Source organism: Poecilia mexicana, unplaced genomic scaffold, assembly GCF_051168715.1.
Source record: "Poecilia mexicana isolate PSO_F unplaced genomic scaffold, ASM5116871v1 scaffold_23, whole genome shotgun sequence".
In the NCBI taxonomy this organism is placed as follows: domain Eukaryota; kingdom Metazoa; phylum Chordata; class Actinopteri; order Cyprinodontiformes; family Poeciliidae; genus Poecilia; species Poecilia mexicana.
The window spans coordinates 2,659,860-2,682,570 of record NW_028263392.1 but is presented as its reverse complement, the minus strand read 5'-3'; the positions used below and the strand labels follow the sequence as shown (position 1 = coordinate 2,682,570).

General features: G+C 39.9%; 1 protein-coding gene across 1 annotated transcript in view; it reads right to left on the bottom strand.

Annotated features, from left to right (window-relative positions):
• Positions 1-22,403, bottom strand: part of arid2 (AT-rich interaction domain 2) — a 33,559-nt gene extending 11,156 nt beyond the window's left edge. The window contains exons 1-7 of the mRNA XM_014976383.2: positions 21,787-22,403; positions 21,570-21,663; positions 20,517-20,614; positions 6,180-6,313; positions 2,134-2,352; positions 1,747-1,814; positions 1,047-1,116 (exon numbers count right to left, since the gene is read on the bottom strand). Of these exons, the coding sequence (XP_014831869.2) occupies positions 1,047-1,116; positions 1,747-1,814; positions 2,134-2,352; positions 6,180-6,313; positions 20,517-20,614; positions 21,570-21,663; positions 21,787-21,878 (775 nt within the window). The 5' untranslated portion in view covers positions 21,879-22,403. The remainder of the gene's footprint in view (positions 1-1,046; positions 1,117-1,746; positions 1,815-2,133; positions 2,353-6,179; positions 6,314-20,516; positions 20,615-21,569; positions 21,664-21,786) is intronic.
• Positions 22,404-22,711: the final 308 nt, after the last annotated feature.

The window sequence follows — 22,711 nt, the reverse complement described above, 5'->3', positions numbered from 1 at the left end:
GGGGTCGGTCAGACTAAGCCAAGAGGATAGACTGTAGGACTTAAAATCTAGTTTTGGGACTAGATTTAATGAGAAATTGTAGGTTTGCAATTTGACTGGTCCCAACTAGTTTGAATCTCAAAAATCCAGTCTTTTTACACTCAGGGAATGTAACGGCATTCCTAAATTCTGAAGTCACACTAAAATGAAAACTCTTCAGTGCGGAAGTTGTTACTGATTGAAGTCTCAGTATTTTATGCCATCACCAATCACCACTGAAAATTAATTCAGAGAAATAGATTCAAGAAAAAAAAAAAACAAAAGGAAAAAAACAGCTTACATTCTATAACATTTTTACGACGGAGTATTAATGTCACGCTAAGAGTATAAAACTCAAAACTAAACGAGCAGACATAACACAAGACTATGACTTCATTCTCATTACTACGACTTATCGTCGTATTATTCCGACTTTAATCTTGTAACACTACGACTACTCCCTGCAGGTTCATTCCTGTAATATTCTGACTTCAGTTTTATTCATTCATTCACTGAATGAAGTCTTCCTGGGGATTTTTCATCCTTTGAAAGGATGTTTTTACAATCATTCATCAAAAAATATCTCCAACTTCTGTTGTGGTCTTGTTTAAACCTCATGGAAAATATATTTATTGAGATGATACTGATGATAAAAAGTCTGAAAACTCCAGAAAATAAAAGCTGGCGGTGGTTTTAGAAATGCCAGCTGTTCAAACTAAGCCAATTGCTAATATATGACGCTAAATGTCAATTGCTATTTTCTATTTGCTTTAAAATCCTAGTAAAATCCTAATTTAAGTACCCATCCTTCAATATAAAACACTTATGACTAGTCAAAGGTGTTGTGTACAAATATTCTAAATGCAGGCGTCTTATGAAACATGACAATCTTTATTTCGAGACAAAAAAAAAGTAATCTATGCCATATATTTAAAAAAAATTAGATATTTACATTATTTTTAAAGATAAATTATGATTTAGTTGTAGATTGGAAATTGGTCACACAACTCTGATCCAAAATGTTTTACCTTGTGCTGAGCTGCTCTTGTCCCAGATCAGCTCTCGGACCTCGGCGTCCTCCACCACCTCCTTCCAGAACTGTGAAGGAACAACATGCCGTCAAAACACTGAGCTAAGGATAGACGGTCCACTGTGTAGTGAGATCAGCTACAAACAAAACGATGATCAGGAAAATGAATCGGCATTACTCACTGTCTGACAAACATAAAAAAAATAAAAAATAAAATAAAATTAAAACCAGCAGCACACTGAAGGTCTTCATCATAAACAACAGGAACAGATTCACCACATCGCAGCAGGAGGTCATTTTTCCCACTTCATCCAAATCTAGCTTTTACTATACAGCAGATCGTAGACATAAGGTGAGATTACAGATTCAAACCAGAAGAATGCTCGTTTAAGCTGATTTTACAGCATCAATACTTAATTATTTTGGAGCATTAAAAACCTGCACATCCTCGTCTACTAATGGCCTAATAAATCTTTTCACTTCGAGGACCTAATATTGGATAAATGCCTCAGTAAACAATAAGAGCACCTTATTCCAGATGTTTGTTAGCTGCTCAAGTAAAACAAAAAAAAAGAATCTTTGAACATTAGTGTAGCGTGTTAGCTTAGTTGTTGATGGAAATTTGAGTAATTTGATTTTTATTTATTAGATGTTCAAACTTTAAAACCAGCTTTATTGGAGGTGAGAGGAAACTTTACCCTAACAAAGTCCCGCGAGGTTTTCTCCTTCCAGTCTGTCCCAAACACCACGGAGAAGCTGCCTAGAGCTGGAAAAGAACATAAAAAGGGTTAGAGGGAGAGCCAAGGCTTAGCTTAGTTACTGTTATCTAAATTTGATTTAGGTCCAGACATCTTCTCCCTTCAAAGGCTCCACAACTCCCCCTTGACTAGAAAACTTGGGAGGTGCTAAAAAGAGATCAACATTCATAGGAAAACAAAGAAGAGGGAGAAGGCGGCAGCTGGGTGGTGTTCCTTCAGGATACACAGCATCTAAATTAGTCATCGTCTTTACCGACATAATCCCAAACTGTAAAGCAAACTACTACGATCAAATGAAAGTTGAAGTCTTGTGTGTGGGGGGCTTACAGTCGTCGAAGACGCCGGTGTGGGCCAGCAGCAGCGTGACCAGCTTGGGGTCCTTGTCCAGCTGCATGGCGTGCTTGCTCTCGTTGGAGAGCAACGTGCAAACGTTAACGGCAAAGTCCACTTCGTTGGGTAGGCCCGAGAGCAGCGAGAGCACCAGTTTGTTGTAGTCGCACGGCTGGGTGAAGTCCGTAGACAGCCCATAACTTTGGCGGAGATAGTCTGGAAGAAAAAGAAAGAAAGGAAAGGAGGACATGCATCAGGCTACATGGAAGAGCAATGAAGAACTGAAGATCAAAGTCTGGAAATGCATACTGTCCTCACTCCATTTTGCTTTTCCATACTTTTTCCAAGCAGAATAGGAACTCTGTTTTAAAAGTGTTCAATCTACCGAGCTGCTCATAATCTAAACCCACATTTCTACAGTGTGAGACGTCCTCACCATGTTATCATTTAAGAAATCTCAAATAGAGATGATCCAGTGTTACAAAGCACAATCTGTCAACAAATGTGAGAGTCTTCCCTCTAATCATGCTCGATTTTCCTCAATCCTTCTGTGTGTGTGTGTGTGTGTGTGTGTGTGTGTGTGTGTGTGTGTGTGGGGGGTGTGTGTGTGTGTGTGTGTGTGTGTGTGTGTGGATACGTCGCTTTTTCCAGACGGGGTCTTAACTACAGTATTTCCAGCCCTAAAATGTTTTGTGCTCACAGATATCACTCGGGTCAGTTTCTCCTACATAAGCAACAGATATGATACAACTTCAGTCTGGGAGAAACCGCTTCATTTCATCACTTCCACAGCCTCTTCCTGCCTTATCTCTTTTATCTTCAAAAAAAAAAAAAAAAAAAAATCAGCTTTTCTTTTCTTTAAGTCAGCTCAGCTCAGAAAACCTTCCAGCAGCAATCAGGTTTTATAGACCGCATTTGCAGAACCAAGCATCATGTAAGCCGCTAAAAAACACAATTTACAAGGTTTGCAGAAAGATCTGTAAACAACTCCTGGGAGACATAAAACTACAAGTAGGTCTTTACACAAATCGCAGCAGTGAATACTTCACAAACTCTGCAGAGCATGAGAACTTACTGTCATCTGAAGGGAATGAAAATACCCACTGGCCTGTGTTCAGTTTCCATGGTAACCAGCTACACTGGATGATGGTATTAGACTACTACTAATCACCTTTTTTTGTCAAACATAATGAGCGATTTGAATACAATAAATCTTCAATAAGCTGGGATGAAAACGTATGATTTTTGGTAACAGAGCAATAGATAATCATCTAATGGAAAAAGTACATAAAGTTACATTTTTAGGGGCTGTTGATCACAAACTCAACTGGAAATCTCATAAAATACATAAAATGTTATTCATTCAAATATCTTGAAATGAGACTTGGTTAATTTAAAAATGTTGTTATATTTAAAGCTAAAAATGAGGTTATTGATCATTTACAAAAGTTCTTTGTCTTGAGCTCAAGACATAAAAACAACAGAAGGAAATATGATTTAAAATGTTTGTTTTTTTTAAACAGATGTGCATTTCAGTGCATGTAGTAAAACTATGGAACAGTTTGGATGAGTGAGTGGAAACAAAACATCCAAAATAAATAAATTCAAAATAATATGTTGTTTGCAAATTATATTGTTAATTTAATGCATATGGTCAAGAAAATATATTTTGTAACTGCTGTATAGCAAGTGTTGAAAGAGAATGCATATGAATTAATGATGAAGTTTGAATAAAGTTTTGCTTCATTTTCATCAGTTAATTATTCATCTTTGTGTGGCTGCTGATTGGCTTAAAGCTTTAAAGACTAAAGCTGCTGGTCTAATAATCAGAACAATGTGCTATAGTGAAAACTATGACTAGCTTGTGTTTGTGCATTTTCAATAAACTGCATTTCCCACAGCGGTCGTGTTTTGGAGTCAATTAGCTCACAGAAGCAAGAGAAAGAAAGAAAGGAAGAAAGAAAGAAGGAAAGAAAGAAACTAGGAAAAGAAAGGAACAAAGAAAGAAAGAAAGAAAAAGAAAGAAACACAGAAAGAAAGGAACAAAGAAAGAAAAGAAACAAAGAAAGAGAAAGAAAAAAAACGAGGTTGAGACTAAAAAGGCTGGAGACTAATCTGAACCGAGGTGGAAGGAAAACCAACAACAAGTGCGCCCTTCTTCCCTTCATCAATAACCGCTGTCAGGAAAGTCAATTATCTGAGAGAGCAGCCCCACCGGCCGACACTACAGCCCTGTGTGGCGACGGGACGGCTCGCATTCACAGAGCCGGAGCCCAGATAAGGAACACAGAGCCGCTGGCTTCAGTGGACTCCACACTGACATGCAGTTTTAAATCCTCCGAGCTGGTTTTTCCTCATGAAAACAGCTGCACTCCTGCTGGAGAAAACGGACACTTGATGCATTCATGTGGTGAGGGAAGGAGTTAGGGAGGGTATCCTGATAACCTTGGTGAAAACACAGCAGTACAGTGAACGGAACTGAATGAATCAGTGCTGGAAAAGTGAACAACAAACGGGAGAATAGAATGTGTTTAAAGTAGATAGCGAAGTGCTTTGTATTTTCTGCTGTAAATGCAACGCGATCCCACACTTAGAAACTGATCTTCATGTCAATACTGACTAAATAACTGAACAATCCAGACTTTCATTATTGGAATGATGAAGGCATTCCTTAGGCAAATTAAAATGGTTTGTGTGTTCTGCTAAAATGACACCACAGACCCATTTGTGTGTGTTATTCAGACTACTAATGCAAACATGCAGCATTTATTTTAAATGACAATTCTAACAGTACTGATATAGAAGCCCGTTTTTGTTGCAGCCAAACAGATTCAGAGCTAATTACAGTGCATTTCTATGAGGTTATGAAGTGTAGAGTGGCAACAACAACTAGTCAATCAAATGACCAACAGCTGAAATCAGCCAATCTTCCCCTAAAAAAAGCAGATTCTCCAACTTTTATGCTGCATGAATTCATCAAAATCCTCAACAACGTCACATTTCTCCCTCTTAAGCTTCTGCAGTCCATCATCTTTCATTGGACTAGAGAACTACCCTGACCGGAGTTAAAAACTCAAAAAAACCTGATCCGTTTCAGATTCATGAACGCACCACTCCACAGTGTTACCAGGCAATACTGTTTGGCGTGATTTTATCACTTTCTCAGGTCTAAAAATGAGCCGTTTGCCACAAGATATCAACTTATGGATTGAGTCAGAGCAGACTTCAGTTGTGTTGCCTTAGTGGAGCATGCTGTAGTGGGAAATGTTGGCAAAGATCTAGAAGTTAAGTTAATGATCTACATTGTTTTAAGACTGTTTTTGGACCAAAACTGCAACATCTGTTACATTTTCTCTGCACTGTGTCATATGAACCAAACCCTTTGAAAACTAAATAATTCAGGCCTTATTAAAAGAGTCTTTACTTCACAGCCACTACGGGTCAGTTTACAGAAGATTGTGATTATTTTTTACTTCATTTTCAATTTATTTATTTAAAATCTGGAATAGTTTTTTGTGTCATTGATAATCAATTTGGGTCATTTGCTCTTTAATGACAGATTTCCATCTGTGTCTTTCTGTATATTACTTAAAAAAAAAAGGGGGGCGGGGGTTGTAAATCAAATCTGGGCTGGACAAATTTCCAAATCCACTCAAAGCTCAAAAATGACATTTATGCATCTTTTCCTACAGTAAAAATTAGCACACTGCAATTAAAGAAAGCTCCTTTGGGATCTCCGAGTGTATGAAAAATCATTTCAGAGCAGATTATCCGGAAATTAAAAATACTGAAGCTTAGACAGTTTATGCTGAGGGGACAACATTTCAAAACCCATCTGATTAAAAGAACCGAGAAGAGAGCTTTGATGTTTTCTAAATGAAATGAATAATAATAATTTAAAAAAAAACTGACATGAGATGAGAGCGTCTGAGCCATAGTTATGGAGTTACAGCAAACGAGAGTCTCCCATTCAGAAGGTAACTGGGGCAGCTGGGGCTCAGGAGGACGGTGAGGAAATGACAGACAGGGGGCGCTCTGCTTACCTGATACAACGTGCTGCTGGTAGTTGTAGGAGCTGGGGATTGCACCGACTGGAAGGAAGGCTTTGGGATTCCCCGGCTGCGCCTCTTCATCATCCTCGCCGAAGTGGTGGACCTTCTCGTACTTCTCCAGGTATCTGTGTCAAAGGAAAAGAGGAGCATGGTCAACCTTCCAGTGTTCAGCTTTAATTGAAACACTTTCTGTTTAAGCAAATGTAATAATATGCAGAATAGGAGTGCGTGGTCAATCCTAGTTTCTTTATGGCTGTCTCTGCTTTGGTTTAAAGGTGCAGTATGCATTTTCTCTCCAAATAGTGCCCATCTAAAGCATAATCACGTAACGGTCTACAGTTACTATAAAAACGATGTAGGGATCTTAAATGTGGCTTAAAAATTATGTTTTTGGGATTTAACACCTTGAAACAGTGACTGTTTAAAACAAAGTTTTCACCAGTGTCACACTCTGAAGTGGCTCCTATATTGAGCTCAGCAGATGCACAGTTCCAACAGGTGTTTGCTAATTGCTGCTGGCTAGTCTGAAGGAGCGGAGTGGTTAAGTCACAGGGGAGGGGAAACTTTGAAACTGCACCTCGAAGGCGGCACTAGGTGCATCCAGGTGTTTTGCACAGCTGAATGGTTGCCATGGGAGATAAAAGGACTTCTCAAACATGCATAAAAGAGTCAAGGCAACACTCCAGATATGATTTTGATGAGTAAGCAAAAAAAAAAAAAAAGAAAGTACATTTTATGTAATGCCGCCCCTTTAACAGTGTCTGTTGAAATATTAGCTCAGCTCTTATTTTGAGAATCGGTAGCAGCAGCTCCCTCCCTTCAGACTGCACCGTCTGAGCCAGATTCACATGCTTCTTGTTTCAACCCTGAGTAGCTGCTGGACCCCAAAGAAGTTTCTCTTTTAGTTCTGATAGCAACTGAAAGCAGCTTGCCAAGAAAAATGTGCAACTTCCCAATGCAAGTTAAATTTATTCAATTAAACCAACATTCAAACAAGAACAACTTAAAATGCTCAAAAGTTTTTTTATTTTTTTTATTTAACAAAACAACTGGCACACAGGATTTCCAGACATCCTGGCTGCGTTCCTGACAAATCTCAGCCCATTCAGCCCAACATCCATGAGCCACAACTGCTTTTAGAAAACATCAACAGCTTTACAACAATGTTCAAGTCGGGCAACTTTGACAGCCACTTCAGTATCTTCCATGACTTCTTCTGAAACTACAGGTCTTCTGCAGTCAGTCGACGGTTTTTGATCTACCTTCACAAGAATCTAATTCTAATTATCAATTAATGGTTTATTAGATTAAAATGACTTCCAATTGATTAGTAACATTTGCTTAAACCTTCTTTTACGCAAATGTAGTGCAGCCGCTGGTCATCTTTAAGCAGAGCCAGTTGATACAGAAACAAAGATGGCGGGGTCATAATGGAACCTGAAAGAGAAACTACCCAAACAGAATCCGGTGCGGAATGCAAACTGAAATTTATGCGGTTTTGTTTTGAAACAAACACTTGACAAGCTTCTTAGTTATCACTTTAACAGTGCTGCATGGCAGAGCAGCATCAGCTTCTCAACCAAACATTACAGATTTGCTACAAAACTGACGATAATAGGTCAGAAAAGCAGAGGACTTTTTTTTTTATTTGTTAAATTTTATGAGCATGTTTAAGCTTAATGCTGTCAAAAAAACACTACTTTCAAGTAAGGATTTAACACAACTGGGACAAAATAATGTTCAAGTTTTGTATCTTTTTAATACAGTACATAGTAACCATCTATGTTATGGCCTTTTTGATAGAAGAGAAAAACTCTTTAAGCACATCGCTGCTTATAAATTAATTTAGTTATACGACAAGATCAATCAACTTTAGATTAACTTGATAACTTGCATCCCGACTTGTAAAAGACGTTCAATATCTGATTAAAAACTCACAAAAATTGGCACCGATTTCTTTAATTTTGGGTGAAACATAAATATGAAACCAATCTCATCTGTTCTGCAAATAAATATGAAACCAATCTCATCTGTTCTGCAAAGATCTGAAAATCAGCCAATGTCTCCTTTTGCTCTGCTGAGAAAGAAGGCTGATTAACCGACCCGCCTGCCAGGTCACTGCTGCCAACTTGTTTTTTAGATAAAGTAATACATCTAACATGGGCCTTTTGAACAATCTGTGATCAACCATGAAACTGCAATCGGTGGACCCAAAAACATGTCACCAAGAAGTTCAACTTCAGCCCTACCTTCCAGAAATAGTTCTGAATTAAATGAATGAAACAGATTCATGGCAACATGTAAATAACCAGGACATCATTTCAAACTCTGACCAGCAGAAGCCGAGCCAACATTTTCTAGTCCAGCTAATAAACAACCAGAGTTAGATTCTAAATAACCAAACGCATGATTTCATCACCAACCAGCATCGGGTTGAACATCGAGCAAGATTCAAGAACTTAACAGTCGTCTATACTGTCCAAGACCACCTAGACAAGTTCTCTCCTCATCTTTCCCCAGGTGTTCTGATGCTCCATCTGGTTCTGTTCCCACATCCCTGCTGCTGCCAAACAAACTGATCACATCTCTGCTTTTAATGCAGAGTCTCGTCTCACTCTGTTGGTTCAACAGGCGGCGGCTGCTGCTCCTAAAAGCCAGGCTAGGATTCTGTTCAACAGAACCACCAAAGTCGCAGATCTCTGTGACATTCACACAAGAATGTGACCACTTCGGTCACATTCACAGTGACCGAAACGCTGAAAAGGCCGGAAATAAAGACGAGTTCCCTCTTGGCGAGAGGAAAACGTTTCTCCAAGAACATCATGCAATTTGATAAATACCTGGTAGCGATGAACACACACACACACACAAAAAAAACCCTGGGCAGTGTGGCAGTGAGTCACAGAACGGGTGCCTGCCTCTGAATTAGGCCCCCACTTGTTCACCGAGGTAATCCCCCGCTCGGCACGCCGGACTATAAATACACTCTGCCATCATTTGGAAAGAGAGCGAGAGAGAGAAAGAGGAGGGAGGGAGAGAGATAGAGCTGACTGCATCGTCATCAACCGCTGTCTGAGATAAAAAGCAGGGTGGGGGACGGGATGGGGGAGTGGGAGGGTTGTTGAGTGCAGCTGCACGTGACAGCACTTCCCCTTCTCTTCCCTTCTCTACTCCCCCTACACGCATGAAAAGAGCAGCAGCCTCCTCCTGCGGGAGAGACGTCTACCAACCGACAGAGAGCACAAACCGCCAGCGTTTGCATGAATTTCACTACAACCGTTCAGGAGTGAGTGAGAGAGAGATGGAGCTGTACCAACATTCCCTCCAGCCGATGCAGAGCGTGATACTGCCCCTGTCAGGGCCGTTACTTACACACATCTGGATCGCAGAGGAAGAGGAATCCTCTGGCTTTCATTCCTGAATGCCAACAGCCCAGATGCCCTCACTGCGACATACAGAGATGTAGAAAAAGAGCGGTTTGCTCCCTGCTGGACATGGACACAGACCACTGGTGTATGTTTTCAAGCCGGGTCAAAAAAGTGTTCAAAGAACCATCTTTTAACAAGGTAGAGTCAGACTGGATAGAGACAGAGATGCAGCGATCCAATATCAACATCTGTACAGATATTGAAAAGAATTGTAGATCATTTATGAGTGACAATGTGCCCGATCCATAAGAGCAGATCTATTCAGTAAATTCTGTGCTGTGTGCTCTGACCGACATCATGCTTTAGTATTTATTTTACATTATACTCAGAATTTCTAATTGCACTTTCTGAACCATTTCAAAGGTTTGTTGTCGTTTATTTTTTTAGATGTTTGACCAAAATAGTCAACCTGTTGTTTTTGGCAGTAGATGCATATCCATGACAAATGTGTGAAAAATGTTGTCAATATTCTGCTAATGTCGTTAAAAATAAATAAAACAAACTTTCAACTGCGGTGTTTCCATTAAATAAGAAACAAAATTAAAATTACATGAATAAGTTTGCTCATGCAATAAGTCAATAAGAAACATGCCACACCATCATCCTCCTAACACTTCCTGTTGTCGTCTTTTTCACCAATAGTATCATCTGGTTGGTGATCGTGTGACTCGTTTGATGGGAAAAAAGTTTGTTAAAGTTCTGTGAAATAAACCAATTTTGATAAGGCTGAAAAACCCACCCATCACTTTTAAATAAAAATATTGTTTTTTCTAACTCGATGTTGCCATTAGACAAATTCATGTTCACAGTTCCAATTTGCACAATTATATGGTCAATGGAAATGTAGCTATTCTAAATGTATTCTACATCAGCTGTTCTACTCCCAACTGCACTGACTGAACAAATTAAAGTTGTTTTTATGTGTTTGGCGAAGCTTGCGAAGCTCGTGGTGTATTTAGGTGTGCAGAGTTATCAAATACATTGTATTTCAGTACATTTGTGTCTGTTTTTAAAGAATTAAAAAAAAAAATAATCAATTCATCTGTTTTTCTCCATCAGCATCGACTGATACTAAACCTCAGATATTGGTATTAGAAGTGAAAAAATTGGATTGGTGCATCCTTAGAGATTAGATAGAGCTCTGAGAATTTGTAGTTGAATTCCAAGAATAAAAGTCGTAATATTAGTAGAATGAACAAGCAAGACCAGAAGAATACTTTAAAATTAACAGAAAAGCATTCTAATGAGAGAGAGAGAAAAAAAAACGCTTCCAGAGTTCTAAAGTTTTGACAAATATATCCAAAAAGTCCAGATAAATAGAAGCTGGAAAACATGCTGGTCAAACAACATGGCCGCCCAAACATCACTCTGAACTGTGGAAACCAAAGGGGTGCATGGGTGACGAAAAAACATTTCCAAAAAATTCAAAAACCTAAAGTGATCAAATCAATTTATCACCCCAGTATGATGCTGCCACTCTTCCATATAGGTCAGATTATGGACAGCACAGACAAGAGATGGATTAATAATATGGGTGTAGCAATACAATGATATTCTGACCATGATACGATATGTATCACAATATTTGGCAAACGATACAATTTGCTATGATTCAATGCACTTTTACGATTTTCTCAAAGATTTTAGATGGACAGAGTGATTTTAGTGACATTTTGTGTTCCATAGACTTGGATTTAATTAACTGAAATCTGACTAAAAGCACCAACTACACAATACCTGACTCTAATTGGACAGAGTCTAGCAGTCTACAGCTAGACAAAATAAATCAAAGATGCAGTGAGAAAATTAGTTTCTGTCATTTAATTCATGTGGATTTGACATGAAACTCAAAGTTTCAACAGTGAGCCAGGAGCTGAGTGAGGAGATCATCAGGCTCTGTAGACTCTCAATATGCAAATGAATGCACTCATGTTTTTCTTTTGGACAAACTGTGGCTGCATTTTGGAGTAAAAAAGTCTTTTGGACTATAGGGAAAAGGCTTTTCTACCTTGGCTCCCGGAGTTAGCCGTGGCTGTAAGCTGTTTACTACTAGCTGCTGGGGTAGTGGCTCTGCCTCTCCCCGTAGTGGTCGACTCCGTGCAGCTGCACAGCGCCGCCATTCCCCTGCTTGGATGAGTATCTGCCTCTCAGACTGCCAGGATCTCATCGTACTCTCAGTCTCTGATACTCTTTGTCAGTTGATAAAAAGAATGATCGATCTGCCATCGTCATCATGGAAATCCTCACTGCGCTGCGGATTCCGGCTGCGGGTTTCCCCTCTTCGTTTTCCAGCTCAAAACAAGACATCGCTGTTGCTGCTGCGCACCCGCTTCGGATGTTATCAACCCATGTGCTGCGTATTCATTCTTCAGGTAATCCTTTATATACAGAACAGAAACCACTAAGTTAACAACAAATCACGAAGTGGATGGCAGCAGTCGAACTTTGCGTTAATTTCGCAATCTCGCTGCTTTTGCCACTGCTCCGTTCGCGCCGCTACTCCGTTCCGTTTTTTACATTTGGAAGCTCATTCCCTTTCACATAACCGGAAAAGCCGGAAAAATATGGTTTACTAATTTTAGCATAACTCCGGTTTTATTTGGCCTATTAACACAATTTAAAAACTGGTGTGGAGTTTATAATGTGCACTTTAAGCTCAAGTTGAAAGTGAGACTGGGAGAGGCGGAGCCTTGCTGCTACGCTGTCACAAACCAAACATGTTAAAAAGACGCTAAAAGCCTATGGACCCCTATAGTTTAACGTATCGATACTCGCAGATGAAAAATCGATACCTTCTGAGGGTGGAAAATATCGATACATATCGTAGAATTGATATAATTATACAGCCCTAATTAATAACCAAACAGTCACAAAGTCATGCAGATTAGAATGAGCAACCAACACAACATCCATGTTTTTGGACTTCTACAATGAACATGAAAAAGTGGAACAAAGTTACTGATCCCTTGAGGGAGTTTCATTTTCTGTTACTTTTTTTTTTTTTGCATTAATGTCAAATAAAACTGTTATCTTCTGGGGACTTCATATGCAACATTACAGATAGCTGAATGTACTTGTGACGTGATATGGAGGAAAAGTCCTCAAAGAAATGCATATTCTCTGCTGAATTTGGTTTCTAAAGTGAACCAAAAAAAAAAAAAAAAAAAAAGTTAAACCTCTCAAAGTCTGAACTGTCCTGCTGACAGTAACCATGTTGCTTATCAAGTGAAGAGACAGGAACTCTGTGTTCACCTGGGAACAGTTTCCAGAGCAAAACCCTGATCTCACAGGAAAAGTTGGACAAATCGTCCCAATGGTGGTTTTCTCATGTCTTGCCATGAGAATTCCAGACAATCTGCAGCGCACTGTGTGAAACGTGGAGTAGATGAGAGGAGTGAAAGGTGCATAGAAAGAGCAGAATTGTAACAGTTTTCTGAAAATGAGCTGCTAGCTGCTGGAAGTCATGGAGGAACAAAAGTTTTTAGGTAGAAAAAGTTAAAAACCAGTGATGAAAGTCTCAAACATTTTCTGCACTCTTTTTAAACACAGACAACAAAACAGGATGATTTTTGATGCTTTGAACCGAGCGGGAATGCACCGGCCTTGACCGATTTCTGCTTTTCATTCAATGCTGAATGAAACAGGGTTTCCCCCAGTGCATTGTAAGCCTGGCGGGCCACCAAGCTTTACTTGTGCCCCCACCAGGCTAAGCATTGATTTTTTTTTTTTTTTTTTTTACGTCTCTTTAAAATGTTTGCATTTTTTAAGACTTTATAGTTGGTATTCAGGTATTAATCTTCCAATCACATAATATATCAAGTGATATTTTCAAATTTTCTGTCAACTTTAAAAAAAATTTAACTCAAAAACACAATAGACTGCTGGATGAATGACTGCCCTAGAGCCCAACCACAGGGCTTAGCAAGTTTTCTGGGGGGAACCTTACAGTTTAAATCAGACAGCTACATGTAACAAAATTAACCACAATTATACGATTTTTCAAAGAATGCACGATATTTCAGCATTAGCCCAGTAGATATGGATACATGGAGACAGACAAAAATAGATAGAAATAGAAAAAGATACAGAGAGATATAGATATAATATGAACAGAGACAGATATCAGCTATCAACCCTAGCAGCAATATTAATATCGGTCCAATTATTTTCCCCCTAAACTCAAAACAAAAAGTACATTCAAGAACATCCAGGTTGTTGATGTATTTGTGGATGGAAAATAAAGTGGGAGTTTTCAATCTTGGTGTACTTAAATAAATAAAGAGACGAAAAAGGAGTTTGAAGTTTTATTTAAAGGTAAAGGACATCCAGTGATGGAGTCATATTCACTTTTTTCCCAGATTATAAGTATTATTTCAGCAGGTACTAAGCCTACTTTTCATTAAGCCCTCATCTCTGAATCAAGTGTGTTTTTTTTAATTGTCTGAGGTAATGTTCTAATTTTAAATGTCCTGTTTTCATTACCTGTAAGTGGAAAAATCATCATAATTAACAGATATGGCCTTTCAAACATCCTTCTGTGTATAATTAATCTACAAAACGTGTTTAACTTTGTGATAAAGTTCCTGAAATAAATGGACTTTTCAACAATATGCTAATTTATTAAATTAGTATATTAGGTATAATCTTACATTTCTGTTGGATTCAAAATTCTTTTAAGACAAACTTATTGTGGCATGTAGGCCTGTGACAATATGTTCAACCGGATCATAAACTGCCCCAGAAATTATTACAACAAACGATAACATTGTTGTTTTGAGACCATTTTCAACAAATATATTGATAATAGCATAATAATGCAAGTTCAAATACTATCCGTTTTTTTATTTTATACAGGAGCGCTCATCTGACAGTAAGCAAAAAAAGGAAATTTTTTATGATTCTTCACTAAATGGCGACAAAACTTAGCCAAAAATGGCTAAAAACGTCTGGATGGAAATGCAACGTTGTCATCAATGGAGGAGGCTGTCTGCAGGAAGATCGTTCCATAAAAACAAAAAGACAGAGGGCACATGGAGTAAATAAATCGAAGCATAGGATAAAACTTAAAATGTAATAAATGTGACTTGTTGATGTCTATTTGTGATTCTGCATTGCAAAATAGACTGGAGTAGATCAAGAGGATTATTGTGTTTTTTTTGTTTTTTTTAAAATAATTAACTAATTTAGTAATTGATTAATCGTTAACTGGAGTATGCACTAAAAAATGGCAATTTGCTAAAAGGACACTCAGCAGTAATTAAGCCTAAACTATACAAATATATATATACATCTTACACCTAATATTTAAAAAATGTCTGTAATTATGATTTACCCAGAAACATCTCAAGTGGCTAAGTTTTGGCTTCATCAGGTTCAAATTCTTAAAAAAAAAAAAAAAAAAAGAATGGCACATTTTGCAATTCAACTTTTAATCTGTTAATCCAAAAAAAATAACTAACAGATCAGTCCTATTCTATTGATATCAAGTCAGGCAGCAAAGGTGAAGCTTTTCACATGTTAATGCCAAAACTTTTTATTTTAGCTGCGGATGCCTCCTGTGCAACAAAATGATCATACGTTCACTAAAGGAATGCTACACTGTTGCATACAATGCTACAGCGTTCCAATAAAATGTTTATTTTCATATTTAAAAAGGAATTTAATTGGTTATTTCCATCTTGAGTATTTCTGACATTGTATAATAAATGCTGACGTCGATATATCAAATATCTGCAGAATGTGAAAATTTTGTATCCGATTAATCGATAGAATAATCGATTTCAAAAGTAATCGTGATCCCTGATGCGGATCCTCTGCACACCGGTAGATTAGAGCAGAAATTAATTGTTTTGACACAAAAAATTAATTTTGAATGAAATTGTGAGAGAGTAAAAATAATATTCTGCTGCTGTCTCATTGGAGAAAGATGATTCTACGCATTGGAAGGAACATGAATTATGCCTATTATTATTGGTCATATCTGTGCTGAGTACCAGCATCAGAGGGTCGTTTTCAGGCCTGACATTTCTGCTCCGTCTGGTTCTAAACAAACAGTTGTGTGGTACAACAAGCATCTGATCTTGATGGGATCAGTGAACTCAGGTGTACATTTGGGCATATTTACCTTGTGTGGGCTTAACAATATTATGTTGCTGTATAAATACTGAGCAGACAGGGTTGGAAAGGGCAGCGCGCGCGAAAGACGACCAAAATCAACACCTAGGACCGACACGGAACGCATCCTTAATATCATAAAGTGCTGGAGCCAGATTGTAGCTGCGCTGTCAGGCATTAGGCAGATCTGCCCATCTGCTTGTTAGCGAGGAAGCTGAGAGAAGAAGATTAGGCTATCAGTGGTGGCCCACACTGCTAGAGGGCAGGTCGAATTACAGACGGACCAAAAACACCAAGTCTCCAGAGCCTTCAGATTTTATCGCCGATAACAAGTTTGCTTTACAGTCTGTGAGGAGGAGGAACAGGGAAGCACATCTGTCACAAAATAAAAACAACAGAAAATAGTCACCAACTGGACAGCTCTGCAGCCTTAGCTAGGAGCAAAAAAAAAAAAACACAGCTGAAGGAAGGCAGATCTAAAGGCTGCTCCAGATGAGCAGGAGAATCCAGCAGCAGAAACAAGAAGCGGGGAAACCGCAGCAGGCCGTGTGAAAATCCACACACACTGAACTCATCCAGGAGGTTGAAGTTCAGCGCTGGATTTTCTGGTTCCTCACACACTCCTCTCTCCAACAAGACTCCTTCACACTAAATCAGGGACTCTCTGGTCCACTTTTTTCACTTCTGACATAAATATGAGGTTTAGTATCAGCAGATACAGAAAAACGGAGCTGAATTCACTTAAAATGTTAAGTTGTTTTTTTTTTTGTTTGTTTTTTTTTTTTGAAACGCAGACATAATTGTACTCAACCACAAATTTATTTGATAAATCTGTACCAGCAGAGCACACTTACACCAGTATCATCACAGGCTCAGTCAAACATAGAAAAACAACATAACTTCAATTTGTCCAGTCAGTCCAGTTAGGAGTACAAAGGCCAATAGAAAATAAAGAAACTGACAAAAACAATAAGTTGAGTACTTTAGTTAAACATAAAAAAAACTGTAACAAAGTGCCATTAGTAATTATGAATATAATGTACAATAAATAATAAAGCATAGAATTAGACCACTTAGATCCATCCTTGAAGGACACCGATACCAGATCCAGATCTTTCTTTTCAATATCTGGGCAGATACAGATATTAATATTGTGATATTTTATTTCTTTTGGGATAATTAAAGTATGATTTTTAATTAAACCAAATTAAAACTAAAAGCTTGGAATTTTTGATAAGCAGCCAACTGCAAGATAAATATCAGAGCCCTGCAAATTAAGTTAACATGGACTCCTTATATTTTAGTCATTCTATAAACAACACAGCAGGAAAAAGAACAATATTCTGTACAATAAGCCCTTAAAAAATAAAAATCTTTACGCAAGTAGAAACATTCAGCTCTTTGAATTTGAACCTGTGTCCCGTTGAAACAAAAGACACTGAAGACTTGACAAGGGGAAATGAGAAGGATTAGGACCAAACAGACGATGAGGAAAAAGACGGACGAAAAAGCTGGTGTTTGTGCTGCTGCTGCTTGAAAATGCTAACTGAGAAGGAACACTTATGCTGCAAAGAGCTTCAGTTTCTAACAAGCTGTTAACAGTTAGCATTAGATCAAAACATTTACTCAAATTATTAGAAAAGTGACCTACAAAGTCTTAAATATGCTTCAGTGTCACTTTAAGCATTCATTCATTGTCTTCCGATTTGTTTCGATTTTACATTAGCTCCCCGCTAACGGCAGAAGCTCCCTGCTAGCAGCTGGTAGCTCCGTGCTAACGGCGGTAACTCCCTCCTATTGGCGGAAGCTTCCTGCTAACGGTGGAAGCGTTCTGTTAATGATGATTAGCTCCCTGCTAACGATGGTTAGCTCTAGTAGACAGTAGCTCACAAGCGTCACGTTTGCTTGCTTCAGATATCTTGTGTATAACGTCACAAGAAAACTTTGAGGTAGTTTCTCTCAACCAGACTCTCGTCAGACTCCATGACCTTGACTTCTTGTGTGTTTTCCATAGGCTGGCGTCCACTGTGATCTACGGCCCAGCATGCATTGCACAGATAAAGGAAGAAAAAAAAAAAAGGCGACCTTCAAAAGCAAAAAACAATACAGTATACAGCTGAGGTACTTCTGAGTTCGTATGCATCACAAACTACTTCTTTGAGATTATTAGGAAAAATAGAACTTATTTAGTCAAATATGTTCAACTAGTCATATAAACATTGGAAACTCCTGTTGATTTTATTCTATAATTATCAGAAAGGAACATCTACTTATCTGAGATTGATTTGTTTTTGTAAAGTTACAAATGTTAAACATGTGCTTTGACACATAAATAGAAATAATCTTTAATTCCCTCACTGTGCAGAGGATTTAAAAACTACTCTATCAAGGAACACATTGTTCGTCTTATACATAGCCCCAAGCATTAAAGAAAACCAAAAACCAGTGTTAGCCACAACATCTCAGCTCAGTGCATGTTTAATTATTTTACAGTTGGCGGCAGCAGCAACAGGAATTAAATCATCTTTGATTCAATTTATGTGGGAAGACAGTAAAGTTATCAGAGTTTTACACAATCATGAGAATCTCAAAAGGTGCATCCTGCAGAGTTTAACTGTCAAAACATGCACTGCCACAAAGCACAGTTGGTTGAAAATCCCCGTCACCGATAAATCCCTGAAACTTTGCCAGAAATAACAAAAGCATTCAAATCCTAAGAAATAGACTCTCGAGCTAAGTGCACAACTCGTACCAGAATAAAACCAAACGCACAAACTGAACCTTCAATGAGCTGCATCTCAACTGAAACTTCCTAGATGTCACTGACTCAGAGGCCATGAGGGCAAACGGAGGTTAAACCGGCGCTTCTAGTCACCTGACTTGGGTACAACGCTCTGCAGCTCGGAGGAAACGCCAAGAACACCAGGAGCCTTTCTTCTCTCTCGCAACTTACTGCAACGGACGCATTTTTTTTGTTTTTGTGTGTGTGTGTGTGTGTGTGTGTGTGTGTGTGTGTGTGTGTGTGTGTGTGTGTGTGTGTGTGTGTGTGTGTGTGTGTGTGTGTGTGTGTGTGTGTGTGTGTGTGCAAATGATAGGAAACAACGGTTTGTGTAGAGAATTAAATAATGCGGAATACACAGGAAATATAGGTCAGATGCTGATGCTTTGAAGGGGGTAATAAAAGGAGGGAAGAAAAACGCAACAACTGGTAAGTCGCCTTCCAAACAGTGAATTTCCTCATTTACAGATTAATGACATTCTCAGTCCCTCATCTGAAACGTCTCTCTTTTAACATGCACACCTTCCTCCCCCCCCCAGTCCTATAAAGGGGCCGGACGGTTTCGATTCAGTTGAAACAACTCCAAGCGAGTGTGAGCGGGGGAAAAAAAAGTGTTCCTGGTGATGAGCGCTTGCTTATTCCAGAGCTGCATTCGGATGTCGAGTAAGGCAGCAGCGGGAGCTTTGGCACTCCGAACCGCTGAGTGGGAAGTGTTGACCGGAGACGGTCCGATTCATTCGCGACGGGAAAATCTTTGGCCAACAGATGGTCGTTCCTCTACTCTGTCGGCAAACCGAAAAACGCAGTTTTCGTCCGTCGTCATCTGCCTGACGCACAGCTGGACAGCGGTTGCAGGTGGGCATCAGACCGGATGATCAGGGTTAACCTGATGTTAGCAAACATCAGGTTCCGGTAGAAACAAACACGCTCCGCCTGTGTCAGCGGCGGGCACGCTTCCTCAACTCCCATTCCAATAGAAGACAAACAGCAGAATAACTACACTTGCAGTGGAGCATCAGAGCAGCATCAGCATGTTCTTTTTTTTTTAAACAGGTAATTAAATCTACTTCTATCAGCAACATGGATGAAACTTCACATCAGACTGGCCCAGTCAACGCCCAGTAACATAACAACGTGCATTATTTTTCTTCCTTTTAAATTATGTGCAACTTTGTGTTGATCCGTCACATGAAACCTGAATGAGTTACACATTTTGTGGTTTCCGTGAGCCAAAAGTATGAATTCTTTTAAGAACTGAACATAGGGCTGCAGAAATATATCATCACAGTTTTAGTATAGATGAGGACTGCTTAGAATGCCTTAAGTGTGACAAATTCACAATTTGCATGCTGCTTGATGGTTTCTCACTCCAGGAGATTCTGCCCAAAATGCCAAAGGTCACAGAGTGTCAATAACAGATGAGGAATGCACTATTAATGTATCATAATGCCACCAAATCTTTAAACTGCGGTCTGATCTAGAGGCAGACGAGCAAACTGATACTAGAGAGCTTCCAAATAGAGATTAAATCAAAATATTATCTTCTTACACCAAAAAAAAAAGTTATAATACTACCATGCAAACACCTCCGACTTTAATCCAATTACTTCCAACTAGGTGCCACTTGTTGACAGCACACAAACAAGAGGGCCTCCTTTCTTCCACAACCAGTTGGCTGTACAATAATTATGAATGGCTACACAGGTGCAATCTCTGGTGGGCAGGTGGCAGGGGTGGGAACAATCGTTGCAACAGAACCACACATGCCAGCTGCTCCACTTCCACTCCAAACAGCTGCCTGAACCGCAAGACTGCAAGTGACATCTAACAAATGTACTCCAAACATGCTCAGAAATATTAGTTAAAAATACAACTTAAGTCTCGGAGTGAGTCACGAGTGCTGCTTGCGAGCAGGCTGCATCATGCTGCTCGCATCTTTACATTTGTAAACATTCCGCACATGCTACCTGAACCCGGGGAGGAGAGCAGCTCGGCGGTCCTGCTTACCGTAGGTAGTACTGTCTTAAAGCGAATGCTGCGTTGGAGCAACTCCTCGGGAAATTAAACTCTTCTCCAAGTTCTGCCCATTGGTTTTTGTCAGACACCTAAAAATTGAAGAAGAAGAAGAAGAAAAAAAGAGGAGTTGGTTAGAGAAAAAATAAAAGAAAAAAAAGGGAAGACCTCAAAGAAAGAGCGGTTACACTGAAAGCAGCAGCTCCTGCCAATATCAGCATCGTTTATCAATAACTTTCTCAAACTTCGTCGAACAAACTAAAACTAAATAAACCCAATAAGAAGCTTAGGGTTGCTTAGTCTAAAGTGTCTGTTGTTAAGTAATGCTAAAAATGTACATTTTGGGGATTATAGATAATTTAAACCGCCCGAATCTATTTGGGACATAAACGTTACAGTTGAAGCTAGTTAGCCATGTTGCTAACAAGCTAACTTTGACTTTTCCCTATTTTGAAGTAAAAACCGCTCGAGGCCAAACTGTCCAATGAGCTGTCTCGGTGCGGTTCCAAACGCATTTGCTAGCGGCGAGTCGTTTGGTCTTTGGAGTAAAGTGTCGAGAGCGTTTACTGTATCCACCGACATGGGGCCCTCTGACTGAGGCCTACAGTCTGAGCCCAGCCGTGAAGCCGAAGAAAGATGGCTATGGCGAGAAGCAGAATTCAGGCTTCCCCCTCCTCCTCCCGGTGTAAACTGTGTGTAAAAGCCGGGAGCGACGCGCCGTGTCCCCGCGCGGTGCTCCCCCCCACCCCCAGGCCGGGCTCCGTGCCGATAATCGATGGTGAACGTGCCCGCTAATTTCGAGTCGCTCCAACTGCACTCTGACTCCGCGAGCAGTGGGACTCCTCGATTCAAACCACACAACAACACAAGCCACCACATTGCATAGAGATACATGGCAAACTAGCACAAGGCCAACATCGACCCACTAACGTCTTTCTAGGGGGTACGTGGGGGGGTTACACTTGTCCCGGGTTATCCGCGCGGAGTTCTGAAGCGGTCCAGCCAGCAGTCCAGTGTGGGCAAATAACACTTTAGGTTCCCACTCACCTTAGCGAATCCACCTAAAGAGACGACTCTGATATAGAGAGCATTCAGATCCAGCTCTTTCCCACCCACGATAGGAATCTTCTTGAACGGCGATCTGTTGAGATAACACATGAAATAAATTGACACATGCTTAAATAACACTTCTGGGTAACTCACATGTTTGTGCAATTTGAATTTAAAGTTGTATTTCTTGCGAATAAAGGCGCCCCAATCTCACCCTCTGCTTTGGTGAAATTGCCGCAGCTCGTCCAGGAAAGCCTGTCCTTTCCTTCGCTGATCTAGGAGATTTTTCCCCGTCGAATTTGCCATTGTTTTTGCACGCAAAAACGCTCGAACCCCACTTCAGTCGCTTCCTAAGACACCAAGGATCCCATACTCCGCCGGCGCTCAGTCATTCGCCGAGCCGAGTGTTTAAAAAGTTAAAGAAATAGCTGGTAGCAAGGAGAGCGGCAGCTCGCTAATAAAGACTGATGCACACAGAGAGCAAACCCGATACAAGCTCGGACTAAGTTCCCTCGAGCAGTCCAAAACACGGCCGATTTACCGGTAGATTAGAAGCGCCATGGCTGAAGGTGCTCAATTAGTGCTTTTGGTCGCGGCTGTGTTCGTTTGGAGTGGTTTGACAGTGTGCTACGGACGCAGCTCCGAGGCTATCGCACACACTGTAGAGCGGCAGAGGACCCAGTTCTCAGACAAAAAGATGTGAAGGCCGCGGAGCCCGGCCTGCCACGCAGCGCCCTCTGTGGCCTGTGGCGGTACTATTTCAATGCACGGGCACAGTGACTGCTGAAACAATAGAGACTGTTTTCTTTTTTAGGGACAGTCTGACAATTCCTCTCTCAGAAAACGGGTCAGAAGGTTCTTGGAAGTGTCCCGTGGGGGGATGGGGATGGTACTAATTTAATTACTACAGCTTCGTAATCATTTGAATTAGACGCTTTATGGTGGTATTTAGTATTTTAGGGGTAAAATTACTTCCATGTTGAACTAAAGCCGAGTTTAAAAAGTATTCTGATACACAGTTAATAGCTTTGGCGTTCATTTTAAATCTTCAGTCCGGTTATTAGACACTGCTTATCTCCAGTGAGGGCCAAATTCAGGAGAATATGGGCCCCATGGGTGGAGTTAGCTTTGATGCCCTA